A 16,257-nucleotide genomic window follows, 5' to 3' on the forward strand; every position below is an offset into this window, starting at 1 on the left:
AATGCTCTTCAACTTCGTGCTTTATTTGGCCTTTTAAACTTTTTTGGATTCGAGCGTCACTGATGAGTCTTTTGTAGACGAAACGCGCGTCTGGCGTAAATACAAAATTTAATCCTGGTATCTATGATGAGTTTATTTATTATCGTATACTCTTCAAATCTGTCCAGAGCAAATCTGATTAAATGAACAAAATTGTATAACTCTGAAAACATTTGTAACATTCTTACTGATGCGACCATGATTTTTAAAGATTAATAATTTTAACATTGTTATCATTAAGATTATTTGCTCAGAGTACTGCTAACTTCGAGTATCTTGATCAATGTTTGTCTTGCCAGTCAATTCAACGAAGTGGTTTGTCGATTACATAAGTTTATTACGGTAGAAGAATATAATTACTGTGTGGCGCCACTAAAGGTACTTGGGAAAAATACAACTGCAGTAAAACTCACACATTATTCACCAAACGGTTACAAATTAAAACAAAAAAGTAAAAAATATCAAAATAGGCTTAATGGTTATTATCATTTTTTTCTGCAGAGTAAAAACTAATATGGCAGCATCCAGTATTGTAGTGTGTGGTGTATGTGAGTCTCAGTACTCAACTACAACTGCAGAGTTCTGGTGTCCTGAATGCGACGAAGGGCTGTGCTCCAAATGTCTTAATTTTCACAATGCATCAAAAGCTCTACGTTACCATGGAGTCATATTTATCGACAACTATAAACAATTGCCTCCATCGATCGCCAATATTTCACAGTTTTGTTCAGAACATAACAGAAAATTCCAGAATTATTGTTTGCAACACGAAAGTCTCTGCTGTCCACTGTGTATTCAGTATACCCATGATAAGTGTATGGGGATATTATCACTGGAGAAAGTCATAGAAACCGCAAAGACTTCGGCTTTATTGGAAAGTCTTGATCTAAATCTGAAAGATATTAAAATAAATTTCGAGAGAGTCGTTAAAGATAGAAAACACCATCTTGCTGAAATCCAGGTACAAAGACAGAAGTTTTACGACGAAATAAAACAAGTTCGAATTAAAATAAACGAACACCTTGACATCTTAGAACAACGAACGCTTAATGATCTGTTAGCTGCCGAAAAGACAATTAAATCACAGATAGAAGACGTACTGGAAAAAATTGCTAAAAATACAGAAAAGGTGGATCTACTGCAAACTGATATGAGAGCTATCAAAATATATGCATCGGACTTACAAGCTTTTCTTGGGAGTAAAATGATTGAGAAAGAAATTCAGACACATGAAAAATTTATGCAATCTTTATTTGAAGATGCAAGTATGCAGAAAATTGACATTAACTGTAAAATTAATGACACAATTTCAAATTTATTGTCTTCAGTTACTACAATAGGATTAGTATCAGTCCAATCAAACCCACCATTGGTTGTTATGCACACAGGGAAAGAAACACAAGTGCAGAGTAGGTCTGTGCACTCTGCTCCACCGTCAGCTTTCAACGCTATTAAACTGAGATTACAAACAAATATTGAAAATACAGAAGTCACAGAATGTTCCGTTTCATGTACTGGAGACATCATTTTTCTAGACAAGAATGACAACCGTGTACTGATTTTAAACGAAGATGGAATTTGGAGAAAGGACGTACGCCTGACAATTAGAAATCCATTTGATGTTACTTCTATCGATCACAAGAGAGTCGCTGTCTCTTTTCCTAGGTGTCGACAAATACAAATCATAAACACTGCAACTACAAATGTTGAACGCACAATAGATGTGCACAGCTATTGTTACGGTTTAACTTATAGAGATGGCAAGTTGACGTATTGTGGTACTGGTGAAGGTATTCAGAGTGTAAAGTTGTCATGTAATTTCCCTTCTACTTTGGTTGAAGACATTACCCTGTCAGACAGAAGTTATGTGGCAACATCCGACGACAAATTATACTATACCAATAGCTCACACCACACAGTTACATGCTGCTCTTTGACTGGAGAGAAGATGTGGGAATACAAAGATCAATCAGTATGTTCTCCGTACGGTACTATAGTTGTAGATGAAGACTCAAACGTGTATATTGCTTCGTGTGATAACCATAGTATTTTTTTATTGTCGTCAGATGGTAAACATGTAAGAAAGTTGCTTAGGAAAGATGACGGAATTAATCATCCTCTTGGACTAGCATTTGATGTTAACAAAGGCAAATTGATAGTTACGATGAATTCTGAACCTGCAGTGTACGAGCTATATTGAGACACGAGTTATGACAATGTAGTTTATAACTACACTAGAGATATTGTAGGGATACTTAAATCTGCATGGAATCTATTGAAATGACAAGCATGGGAGAGTTTTTAAATTAATGTTCTTTGCAAAATTTCCTTTTAATCATTTGCTCTAAGGAGTAATACCTTTTCGAGGGGGACTTGGCAGCTTCCTTCATCTGACACTAAAGTTATGTGATATCTTACTTAATTGTATATGAATGGTGGTAAAAATTAATTTCCTTTGACAGTTGTATTTTTTTATTTTTTACATTTAGTCTCTTGAAGTATTGAAACTACTCATTTGCAAAAATATTGATCCCCCACTTGGAATTTTTAAAAACAATTTAATCCCCTTTTAAACACACATAACAAAAATTGACCCCCCTGCATTTTGACCAGTCCACCCTTTCTTAGATAAATAATTAAAGGTCCCTAAGACGTTTTAAACTGATGTTGATTATTATTAAAGAGTAAAAAATCGAAATAAAATTTGGTGTTTAATATAATTGTAAAAGCTGAATGTTGATCTTATGGTTTGCAATTATCAGTCATTTGATTCTAATTTGACAAAGTCAGCTAAAAATAAAAGAGTTATTGTCGTTGTTATGATATTGTAATTATTGTATTTATTTATGTTGGCCTGATTTGTGTTGTGTGGCCTGATAGTTGTTTACAGAATAATCTTAGAACTGTGCAGTTTAGAAATCTCTGGAACAATTACAGAATGATTGGAACTTTCCAGAATGATCCTAATAAAAAATGCATTATATAAACTTCTACATTTTACTAGAAACTTCTGTTGTAACTTTCTAGGATGTTCCATTATAGACTGTTCTAGAATCTTCCATGACAAATATATATATACAGACACTAAAGTTAAACTCACTCTTGGACTTACTCTTGGACTTACTCTTGGACTTAGACTTAGACATCGATAGACATTAATATTCATAGCATTTGGATTGACACTTTTATTCTACAAGCAACATCATACTGGATTGTGACCGTAATATTCAGATTGGATTCCGAAAGATATCCGGATACAGATAAAGATAAAAGATTGGACTCATATTTTGACAGTTAAGTTGACAGTAATATTTGTGTAATACTTCTTGTAAACTTTTGTATAATAAATATTGTTAAATTTTACTATTGATTTGTGTCTTTTGTTGGCTACAATTTAAAGGCGATTTCTGGCCGTAACATCGTGTAAGCCTATTTTAATCCATATTCATTCGATCTTCAGTATTGTAAATTTATTGGAAAAGAAAGAATGAAAATGAAAGTCGTGTCCAATATATTGCCAAGTGTGTACTCATGGTTGCACTTAAAATAAAAAGAGAAAAATGGGAGATACCAGGATCGAAATTTTATATTTGCGCCAGACGTGCGTTTCGTCTTCAAAAGTCCCACCAGTGACGCTCGAATATTTTTTTTTAAAGGCCAAATAAATTACGAAGTCGAAGGGCATTGTGGACCCAAACTACCTAAAAGGTTTGCCAAATACAGCTAACATAATATATTCCTGAGGTTGAAAAGCCTTAGTAAATAAAAAAAAAAAGGTACTTCATCAGTAGGAAATACTCTCCCTTGAGTTACAAAACATTAGGAAGAGAAGAAAAAGCTGTGGATTGTCGATCGATCTCTACCCTGCGTCTGTTGCGAGCAAAATCTTGGCTATGAAGTCAGCTATTTTTTTCAGAAGACCCTGTATATTGGTTGTTGGATTTGTTAATTTATGGCCAAATTAATCCTTTTCTTTCAAATGTTTTGTGTTTGGCGGTACCGGTAAAAGGTTAGATCATAAAAGCTTTTCGGTCGAGGAAATTTATAAATGGTAAATAATGTTTCCTGATGCATCGAAAAACTCATCATTGATATGTTTTAATGGTTTATGGTGTATTATATAGGGTTTTTTTTGCATTTGAATACATCATCTGTGTTCCTGCTTACTCTACTTGAAATAGCTGTTAGTAACTGCGACTACTCTCAGATATCTACTTAGTTTGAGTTAAAATAACAAAAATACCGAACTCCGAGGAAAATTCAAAACGGCAAAGTCCGTAAGCAAACGGCAAAATTAAAAGCTCGGACACATTAATCGAATGGATAACAACTGTCATATTCCTGAACTGGTACAGACATTTTCCTGTGTAAAAAATGGTGGATTAAACTTGGTTTTATAGCTAGCTAAACTTCTCACTTGTATAAGAGTCACATACAATTCCATTATATTGACAATGATATGAAAACAAAACAAACAGACATTATAGGTAAAAATGTCAAAAATAGGGGAACAGCAGTCAGTATTGTAAAAAGTAAAATCACAAAAATACTGAACTCAGAGGAAAATCAAATCGGAAAGTCCCTACTCACATGGCAAAATCAAATGACAAAACACATCAAAACGAATGGAAATATAAGTTTAATAACTATTTTAAACAAACAAATATGTAACAAAGAAACACATATGCATATCGACAAAGTACATTAGCAAAAATGAAAGACAAGAATATAAATATTTACCATAGCACAATAACACAATGACAGGATTTTTAAGTACAGCTACATCATATGTCAAAAAGAAACACAAAAAGGCAGTAACTACGAATGGATAACAACTGTCATATTCCTGACTTGGTGCATACATTTTCTTGTGTAAAAAAAGGGTGGATTAAACTTGGTTTTATAGCTAGCTAAACTTCTCACTTGTATAACAGTCACATACAATTCCATTATATTGATAACGATGTGAAAACAAAACAAACAGACATTATAGGTAAAAATGTAAAAAATAGGGGAACAGCAGTCAGTATTGTAAAAAGTAAAATCACAAAAATACTGAACTCAGAGGAAAATCAAATCGGAAAGTCCCTAATTACATGGCAAAATCAAATGACAAAACACATAAAAAACGAATGATAATATAATCCTAATAACTATAAAAACAAACAAATATATATTAAAGAAACACATATACATAAAGTACATTAGCAACAATGAAAGACAAGAATATAAATATTTACCATAGCACAATAACACAATGACGGGATGTATAAGTACAGCTACGTCATATGTCAAAAAGAAACACAAAAAGGCATTAATACAAACCAAAAAGAAAAAATTAAAGACAAAAATGACCGGATGAATAAGTCGTTGTTTCATATCTGTCATATCTATTCTTCGTTTATTGTTTTGTTATAAATAAGGCCGTTATCTTTTTCGATTGAATTGTTTCATATTTCTTATGTCGGCGTCTTTTAAAGTCGACTATACGGTATGGACTTTTCTCATTGTTTAAGGTCGTACGGTTGCCTATAAATAATTACACTCTCTTCATTTGAACTTGTGGGGATAGATGTTTCATTGGCAATCGTACCTCATCTTTTTATTTTCAGATTTTTTTGATAAATATAATTTTGAAAATTATTCATGCATTTATTCCACACAAAAAAAAAGTTAATAAAAATAATTATGATGAGAGTGCTGAAATTGTTTTGTCTTTGGAAAAGAAAACCTTCAATCTATTCTGGGTTATGTTTAAGGAGAGTGCTTGAAAACGTATAGAGAAATTCCAATATTCAATCCAATGTCCAACAATGAAATAAATCGACAAGTCCTTTAGTACTAGGACTTAGAAATACAAACACGTAAATAAAAGAAGCGCAAAAATAAATAACAGTTACATATTTAGTTTAGAAACCGTTAATCCCCTGTTGATTCAGAAGCAAGAATAAAATCTAATGTTTTCAGAGATATTTAGTACATGTAAAAACAAGTTTAAATTGCTTGTTTGTGGGAGACAGGGATGGAAAGAGACCTTTTTTTTTAAATTTGAGTATATCCTTAAAAATTTGAAGTGTACTAGTATTGTATTTGTGTTATAGTCATTTAAAAGTCGTCTTCCTTTATTCACCACTGGTTCTAGATAAACCTTTAACAGGTACGCATGATCCATATCCCTCCTATTTCTAGTTATTTAAATAGAACCATATTTCATATCTTTTCGATTTATTCATTCTAGATATATTTTTTTTATCAAATTTGAGTCACGTGTATTCTGTCGTCACAAATCTATTTCGATTTATTCATTCTAGATATATTTTTTTTTATCAAATTTGAGTCACGTGTATTCTGTCGTCACAAATCTATTTATACTGGTTCTTGGTATCATTCCTTAAATCAGGTAAAATATTTTAAAACAAATTACATCAATTCGCCTGTTATATTTAGTGAATTGTTCTCCTTTCGTAGGGTTTCTAATAGGTTTCGTATTTGTACGGTTATATAACTAGGTCACCTGGCACCAAGGCTTAATAAGTTACAGAAGATAGAAATTCAAGTGCTGTTTGAACTTGGAAAATATGGTCTTATGGCTGTAAACGTTTTCTGCACATCCATCCAGGTTGAACCACTCTGCAGTACATACTCATATGATATCATATCATATACTGCTTAATAGGTATCAAATTTATCAAATTTATTCGTTCATAGTGTGTTAATTTACGTTGATATTTCATCGTGTATTTGTGGTTTGTGATGTTATAATATTGATTCAGAAAAGGGGAGAAGGTTTGGTACCATTAAAACGTTTAATCCCCCTGCAAATGTTTGCACCTGTCATAAGTCAGGAATCTGATGTATAGTAGTTGTCGTTAGTTTATGTAATTTATACGTGTTTCTCGTTTCTCGGTATTTTTTATATAGATTAGACCGTTGGTTTTCCCGTTTGAATGGTTTTACACGAGTAATTTTGGGGCCCCTTATAGCTTGTTATTTGGTGTGAGCCAAGGCTCCGTGTTGAAGGCCGTATATTGACCTATAATGGTTTACTTTTATAAATTATTATTTGGATGAAGAGTTGTCTCATTGACACTCATACCACATCTTCCTATATCTATGTCCTAAATGTACAGAACAGATCCCCCTCCAAATTACACTATAATTCTTCTGTACACAAATATGTTAAGCTTCAAATTTTGCAATTTACAGAAATCAACCAATCGTGCAGTGACAAGAGAACTTTTAAAATGTGCATTCTCTATTTTTTTCTATTTGATATCCCGATGTAGACTAAGGGAACATATTAATACAATTTCAAAAGGAGGTGAAATCTTAACAAAAAATATATTTGAACTGTGTATATATTTTACATATTACAAATAAAGTTAACAGTAATGTACCACTGTTCAATCATAAATCGATGGAGAAAAAACAACCCGGGTTACAAACTAAAACTGAGGGAAACATACCAACTATAAGAGGAAAACAACGCAACAACAGAAACACTGAACTGCTACAAAGAAAAGACAATGCAACATTAATAGAAACGAAATATTTCATAACTGTCATATTCCTGACATGGGTAGCCCATTTTTAGAAGAAAAAAAATGTTGGGTTGGACCTGGTTTTATGGCTAGTCAAACTCGCGCTTAAAAACAATGTCAAAAATACTGCTAAAATGACAACATTACATGACAAGTATTACACCATAAGTTAATGCAAGAACACTCCAGACATAAAAAATGAATTCAATGAATAATATAATAGTACATTTCGACATTATTTTACCAGAGATTAACTACGAAAACCTAAATTTAATTTACCACAGTACACATAAGCAGCATAATAGAATTACGAACTGTTCGTCACACGAATGGATCAACATCACAAAAAATTAAACATAAATCGGGATTGAGTTTGTAATGGTGCAATTTGATGTATAATAAACAATTACAAGTATTTTCATAAAGAATTTTGTTAGTAACCATATTTGTCGGGTTTCTTCTAAATCAAACTGTGTAAAACAAATAAATCCTGCATACAGTTGCTTTCAACAAGAAGCATATAAATGAACTAGGCGATTAATTTTATTTATCTTTACATACGAATAGAAAAAAAGAATATAGAATTTAAACTACAAACGATAAGATATAAAACAATATCCAATCAGAATTACAAATAAAACATCATACCTAAATGCAAGAATTTTGGATGTTCAAATATCGAGACCCGTCTTGTAGCACTGCGAATTCACACTTAGCAAAACAAACATATTCAGGTACTTAATAGACAAGAAGAAGTAGATTGTAAACTACAAACTAAGACGTGACAAACATGTCTATAGTTTAACAAAGACTCATTGTATATATCAACTAATTTGTGATAGTGTTCATAAAATTAACAGAGTGTCATTTTTAATCTTTCTTCGTCTTTCTTCCTCATTATTTTTTGGAGCAGTTTCTGCATTAGAAGCACACTCTGACAGTCATATAAATCATGTGGATTTTTGTGTGTTGCATACTAGTAAACCTTTTTGTAACTGTAACATATTTTTACAGAAAACATAATATTTATGCATTACAACAGGACAATTCTAACTTGTTTTAATAATCAAAATGTACTATAAAATTGCACTATTTTCAAAGAAAAATACTACAACTCCAGAAATATTAATCAAGTTCTTCATGTAAGCAAATTGACTTCAACCAGACCAAAGGACAGATAGAAAGTTTAATTTTCTTATTGATAAACACATTTTTCCAATAAGTATATCAATTTTATTAGTACTTGAACCATACGCGTATGGTCATGGCTATATGCGTATACTCATATGGTCCGACCATATGAGTATAATACTCGTTTGGTTATTAACGGACCGGACCATATGAGTATATGGACCATATAGGTATTATCAATTTTTTTTCAAATCACATTATAAACGTTTCAATAATACAAAAACCTTCATCAATAGAAACAGTGATGGTTACATGATAATTTATTAATTTTATAATCCCACAACCTACGTAAGTATTAAGCATTGATGCCATAGTTAGTTGTCATCGCTAGTTACATTTTTGCATATAGGCTTGGTGTGACATTCACCTCAAAATGGTATCATAGCTTTTTTGCATTTGCAAGAAATTTGTGCACGATCCTTTTGTTTGCGAGTGAAAAGCTAGCCTGTTTGCAGCTGCGTACAGTGATATTGAGGTCTTTGGCCATTCTGATGTCTACGGTGTTTTTAAGAAGCTCTATATCTCAAATATCTTAAAATGACTGCAATACACCATATTCACAAGACAACTTAAATAAACTATGTTACTTTCCAGTGACTTCTTGTGTGTAAAAGTTCATTGAGAAATTTTGGGAATTTAATTTTTAGTTTTGTCGACATATTGCCATTCACTCGCAATAAAAAATCGGTAATGACCGTCGGTAATGACCATCGGTATAAAATGTGTTTACTATTAATTTGACATTTAAGTAAAATTAACTATGTGAAACTTCTTTTTTTTTTTAGCTTATCTTTTTATTATAATATAATAATAAAATTACCTATATGATAGCGTCTTTTTAATGAACGGTCATACCATATGAAGAGTTTAGAAGTATTAAAAGTAAACTGTAACAGAGTGTTAATTACCTGGACCATACGCGTACGGTTGGACCATATGAGTATATACCCATATGGTCATGACCTTACGCGTATGGTCCAAATACTCATATGGTCCGGAACATATATAAACCACTTGAAACAGTGAATTTGTATACTAACAATACAATTCCTTGTTTAAACGAATTGCAATTTGTATAATAGAGATTTTCTTATTTTCCACAGAGCAAAAAATAAATGTCTTCATCAAACATAGTTTTATGTGGTGTTTGTGACTATCAGCTCACGACAACAAATGCTGACTACTGGTGCCCTGAATGTGATGAAGGACTGTGTTCCCAATGTCTGAAGTATCACAATGCATCAAAATCCTCACGTAACCATGGAGTTATATCTGTCGACAACTACAAACTATTACCAAAGTAGATAGCAAATATATCACAACATTTTTCACAGCATGACAGGAAATTCCATGATTATTGTCCACAACACAATAGTCTATGTTGTTCACTGTGTATTCAGTCCAACCATGCTGCTTGTGTTGGGATATTATCATAAAAGATAAAATCATATTAGAAATTAGAAATTAGAAAAGTTTTTAGTCTTATTGAAACGTCTTGATCAAAATCTGAAAGATATCAAACTAAATGTCGAGAGAATCGTTATAGACAGGAAACAGAACCTTGATGAAATCAAGAAACAAAGGCAGAAATTTCGTGACGAGATAGAACAGGTCCGTAATAAAATAAACGAGCACCTTAACAGTTTAGAACAACGACTACTTAGGGACCTGTATGCTGCAGAAAAGAAAGTTCAATCACAAGTAGAAGACTTACTTGGAAAACTTGCTGACCGTACGGAAAAATTAGATTTATTGCAAACTAATATGTCAGCGATCAAAGAACATGCGTCAAACCTACAATCCTTTCTTGGGAGTAAAATGATTGAGACCGAAATTCACACACATGAGAAATTCTTGAAGTCTTTATTTGACGACGGAAGGTTACACAAGATAGACATACACTGTAAAATTGAGGACAAAATATCAGATGTAATTTGTGCAGTTACTTCTCTAGGGTCAATATCTGTCGAATCGAGTTCACCATAAGTGGTAATGCAGACAGAGAAAGTCAGACAGGCACAGATTATATCTTCTCATTATGCACCACCTACAACTATCAATGATATAAAAATGACATTAAAAAGAGAATTTGAATTTACTAGAATCACAGGGTGTTCTTTTTCTAGTACAGGAGACATGTTCCTTATAGACAACAGCACCAAACGTCTGCTGATCTTAAATGAAGACGGAACCTTAAAGAGTGATATACCTCTGTCAACTCATTACCCAGTGGATGTAACTTGTATCGATGACAAGACAGTTGCCGTAACATGTTTTAGTACAAAACAGATACAAATCATCAACATTACAACTAAAAAAGTTGAACGCTCGATAAAAACGGAAGGTTTGTATTTCGGTATATGTTACAGAGATGGCTATTTGTTGAGCTGTGATACAAAAAGAGGTATTCAGAAAATTCATTTATCAGACACATGCTCTTCCAACTTGGTTAAAGACACCACCTTGTCCGTGTGGAGTTATGTAGCAACCTCTGAAGACAATATATTTTATACCAATAGCTTTAACTCAACCGTAACATGCTGCTCATTCACTGGAAAAAAAGATGTGGGAATACAAAGATAAATCAGTTTTTTCTCCTAGAGGGATCGCTGTAGATAAATACTCAAATGTTTATATTGCTTCAGCTAGTGACAATACAATAGTTGTATTATCGTCTGATGGAAAACAAGCAAGAAAGCTGCTTGGAAATGATACCGGAATTAACAATCCTTTCGGACTCGCATTTGATGATAAGAAAGAAAAACTAATAGTTGTGAACTATAATGGACCTTTATTATACGGACTCTATTAGAACACAGTTTTGATTACGTGGTATAGAATTGAAATATACTTAACTATACCTGAAATCTTTTGCGATGACACCAAATACAAAGTTCGAACAAGACATCAAAAATTTCTGTACACAATTTTATTTCAATTATTTGTTATTATTAGACCTATGATTAGCTCCAAAATGCACCGAAAACATATTTTTCTTGATATGCGATATTAGATTTTGTTATGTAATGAAAGGCATTAACACTCCATCGTTTTAAAATGGATGCAACTGAAAAATAGTATCATGCCTAAGGTAACCTGGGGTCATTGAGCAACTTGTCAGTTTTGACACATGGCTAGATTGTGCCAGGGTACAAAACAATATATAAGGTTGATATGACCTATAAAGAATCAGTATATCAACAGAATAAAATTGAAGAAATACTAGAATGTTCTATTAAACCAATTGCTAAAACGGTAATGTATATACAGATAGCATATGAGGAAAGTTCTTCTTCAATATACATGTTTTATAGTGGTCATTTTTTAAATATTTGTTATTAATAACCAGTGTCTGTTTTATTAATCTTCTGATTAATCATTGTCATAAGAAATGTTAATTTCAATTTTGATTTTTACAGTTGTGTACATTATTATATGTTTTGTGATATGTTTTGAGAGCATGCCAAGGATGTCAGCATTGCCTGGTCTGTAACTGCAATCTTTTATTTTTTTTTATATATATGCATAATTGATTTTTATAACATGCATTTTATGTACATAGACTGGATTTACGTCGCCAGAGCCCTCGGGTGGGGGATCCACTCTTAATGTAAGAGTGTAATTGTGGCAGATTTTCTCCCTACCTTTGCTATTATTTGTCATTTATTCAATTGATAGGATTTTAGTTGATGTAATTTCGTATTAATTATGTATTATAATTGCATATTAATTATGAACTTTTATGTCAAATGTTTTATTTGCAAATTGTAATTTTTTGCATTTTATGATTTTGAATAAAGGACCTTTTTTCGTCAATCTTGTTTTTATAGATATAGCAAAACAAGCTGAAACTCTTGCTGACATATTTATATGTCAATAAGTTTATGGTTTCTGTCTGACTGTCTTAAAACCAATTGTATTTGCTAATTAAGAAGCGGAATAAAATAATTTAAAAAGCAGGGAAGCTTAATTTTGTAGTTTTATAGCTTTAACTGATATAAAGAATGAGAACTTTCTATTTGTAAATTTTACGATGTCTCTGAAGTGACAAGTGGGTCAGATTCGTATAACATTGCTATTTGATTAATTGTCTAAGTTGTGTAACACTTTTTCACGTGTAGAAAACCATGCGAGTGGATTCCTTACTTCTTATTGGTCAATGATGTTGCGAGGTCAGCACAAGTTTACGTGCCATGTGTGCACTTCCTTTTATCATATTTAACTTTCGTCTAGATAACTTGTGATTCTAAAACATTTCGTGAAATTTAAATTTCCCACCCGCAAATCTCCCTTTATTTTATCTTTACAAGTAGTTTTGTAATAGATTTTTTTAGTTGGGCAGATTTTCTCCCTACCTTTGCTATTATTTGTCATTTATTCAATTGATATGATATTAGTTGATGTAATATCGTATTAACTATGTATTATAATTGCATATTAATTGTGAACTTTTATGTCAAATGTTTTATTTGCAAATTGTAATTTTTTGCATTTTATGATTTTGAATAAATGACCTTTTTTCGTCAATCTTGTTTTTATAGATATAGCAAAACAAGCTCAAACTCTGGCTGACATATTTATATGTCAATATAAAGTTTATGGTATCTGTCTGTCTGTCTTTAAATAGAATGTTCTATTAAAACAATTGCTAAAACGGTAATGTATATGCAAAAAGCATATGAGGAAAGTTCTTCTTCAATATACTTGTTTTATAGTGGTCATTTTTTATGTCCTAAAATGATGCATTTTCAGGGGAAAGTAATTTTGAGACCTATGTCATGCTATCATTCGATAAAGATATACCAAGACAAAGCGCTATTACGTGAACAAATAAAGTATCATAAGGCTTTTGGTACACCTTTAGTTTTTGGTAAACGTTTATACCCAAACTTGTCGTCATAATTGTGGCGACGGAACGTTTTACAACAAATTCGGTTAAATGTGAAATTTCGATAAATGTTTAGAATACAGATAAAACGAGAAGTTTGCAAACTTTTCCATGTAGTTGTAATAAGAATGATATTTGGAAGTATATTACTCTAGTAAACTATGTGCTCTTTTTGAAGTATATACGAAATAAGTGTACCAGCAAAACATCTAAAGTGCTAACCTTCTCAATTATACATCAAAGGTCACGATTATCTCCTAAGGTTGTCTATTTTGTTTTAAAGCTGTTAGATTAAAAAGACATGTAAAAAAACGAACTCTAAAATTTGTGGTGATTTAAAAAAAAAAAAGTTATTATGATTGTTATTTTGTGATATTGCATATGTATTTTGCATCCTCTTCACACATTTCTTACTACTTTTATTGAAGGTTACAGTTTGTGATTACTTTTCAAACAACCGATTAACTTGAATACTAGCAGTAAAACAAATTCATCTTTCTTTGAAAGTAAAAAAAATATCCTTCATAGCCTTAATGGGGCACTAGCTGTCTTGTTCATCGTTTTGACTCAAGTTCTCATATTTGATTTATAGCATTCTGTAACATACATCAAAATTACAATCAGTCTGAAATGAACAGTTAACAATCCATGTAGTTGATAATATATATATCAGAATTTCACGCTATCTGATTAACTATTGAGATGACATCTAAAAACTACCGACTACTCGTGCAATTGAATATTTCTAGGTCTGTTTCATTTCATGTGATAAGTTAAACAATAAGTTAATTATCGTTTTTACCTTAGTATATATGATTTTTTTGTTGTTGTGTGGATTGAATAATTATTTAACACGACTATTTTTGCATAACCAATCTCTATCTAACGGGTTTAATTGATCACATGAATACGGATTGAATGGCGACGAATTATTCACTTGCTTGTTTTGGCAAAATTGAACCAAATTTGCTGCTAAAAACCATTTATTATTTTATTATTTCATTGATTTTAATGATTGAACAAAACAAAATTATATTCTACTGTATTTCATATCTCCTAGTCAATGCCCTTTTAATCAAGCTTTAAAGAATAAAGTTTGTTGTACAGCACCACCATGCCCGATCTAATTAAAATATAGATCTTTGATTTCGTTATACTACATTATAACGAAATCAGAGATCTATAGTTTGATTAATTGGATAAAATTCTAATTTTCTCTTTTGGAGTGTTTGTACTTTATTTTAAAACTTGTGTAATATTAACGCAAAATTAATTGAATAATGTATATATTTGCTTTACAGAAATAGGAAAAGCTTCAAACAATAAAAAGGATAAATTTTTATCTAGGTACACAACTATTTCAGGACCTCTAAAATTTGAGTTTAAGAAACCCGAAAATTTGTTTCGGATATCCTGAAATATTTCAGCAGTTTTTCAATGCTTTATGGATATCCTAAAATTGAATTATGTAGGTCTGGGAATATTCATGGGGCTCCTCAAATACAGTTATTTTTACTCAGTCCGTAACTGCGATAAGTTTAACTAACATCAACTTTTGAATTTTTGAAATTTGTTCGAAATATTATCCATCCCAAGGACTGTATAGAAATATAATGGCTGACCTCGCCTAACAGACATTAAAACCCTAGCGAGAGAGGAAATCTGTGCAGCTGTAAATAATGTAAAAATTCGTATTCTATCTTAATATGCACGACATATTTGCTCCTGGACATAAAATAAACAAACAATCAGAATATTTATATTTTCTTTCTTGCATATAACACACTTCCGCTTTGAATCAAGATTTTAATTTTTGTGAGTAAACTTTGCCATCATGAAAAGATGAACATATTGTAAAGAGTCACAACGAGATTCAATATGGCTGAACAAAAATGGCGGAGAATGTATACAAATGGGAATAATTAGATAACAGTGTTAAGGAAAAAAATATTCAAACATAAATCAGTACGTCATATCCTAGAAAAATATATTACGAAACGAACTTAACATAGTGACAAGCTTTGCATGGATTATACACCAAAATGTTTTGGGAAAAAAGTGCGACCTGATTCTGGGTCGCAATTCCGAACGTTTTGTAATAGGAAAAATCCGTAGCTCTATGGTCCGCAAATAGTAAAAAATAACACAAGGACTAAAGAGCTACAGTTCCGCAGCTATGTAAGTTTTTCAATGTAACGAGTGCTGCGATACGGTTGCTGCCAAGACCTGTTTTATAGAGACAATTCAATTTTTATATTCATAGCTTGAAGCTATTTGATGTTATGTTATCTATTATAGAAAATGTATGTGAAAAATATATTTGGTATATCTCAGTATTTTACGTACATAGATTTTTTTTTTTTAATTATGATATTCTTTGTCTTGTGTTGTAAGTGATGATACTTTAATAGAATGTTAAATCCTTTATCTAAAGCAAAAATTTATATCTATTAAAGATTCAAATTAATTTGTTGTATGGAAATTTCTGGTTATTTGCAAGTTATATTTTACGGGCATTTTTTTCAATTGAGACAAGTTGTAAACTTTCTCAAATTTTGAGGTAATTCATAAAATGCCTAACCTTGTCAACATTATGAA

General features: G+C 31.6%; 1 protein-coding gene across 1 annotated transcript; it reads left to right on the top strand.

Moving 5' to 3' along the window:
* Positions 1–553: 553 nt before the first annotated feature.
* LOC139521525 (E3 ubiquitin/ISG15 ligase TRIM25-like) lies at positions 554–2,239 on the top strand. Its single transcript, XM_071315000.1, has one exon. The coding sequence runs from the start codon at positions 554–556 to the stop codon at positions 2,237–2,239; it is 1,686 nt and encodes a 561-aa protein (XP_071171101.1).
* The last annotated feature ends 14,018 nt before the right edge of the window (positions 2,240–16,257 follow it).

This window comes from Mytilus edulis, chromosome 4 (assembly GCF_963676685.1).
Source record: "Mytilus edulis chromosome 4, xbMytEdul2.2, whole genome shotgun sequence".
NCBI lineage: Eukaryota > Metazoa > Mollusca > Bivalvia > Mytilida > Mytilidae > Mytilus > Mytilus edulis.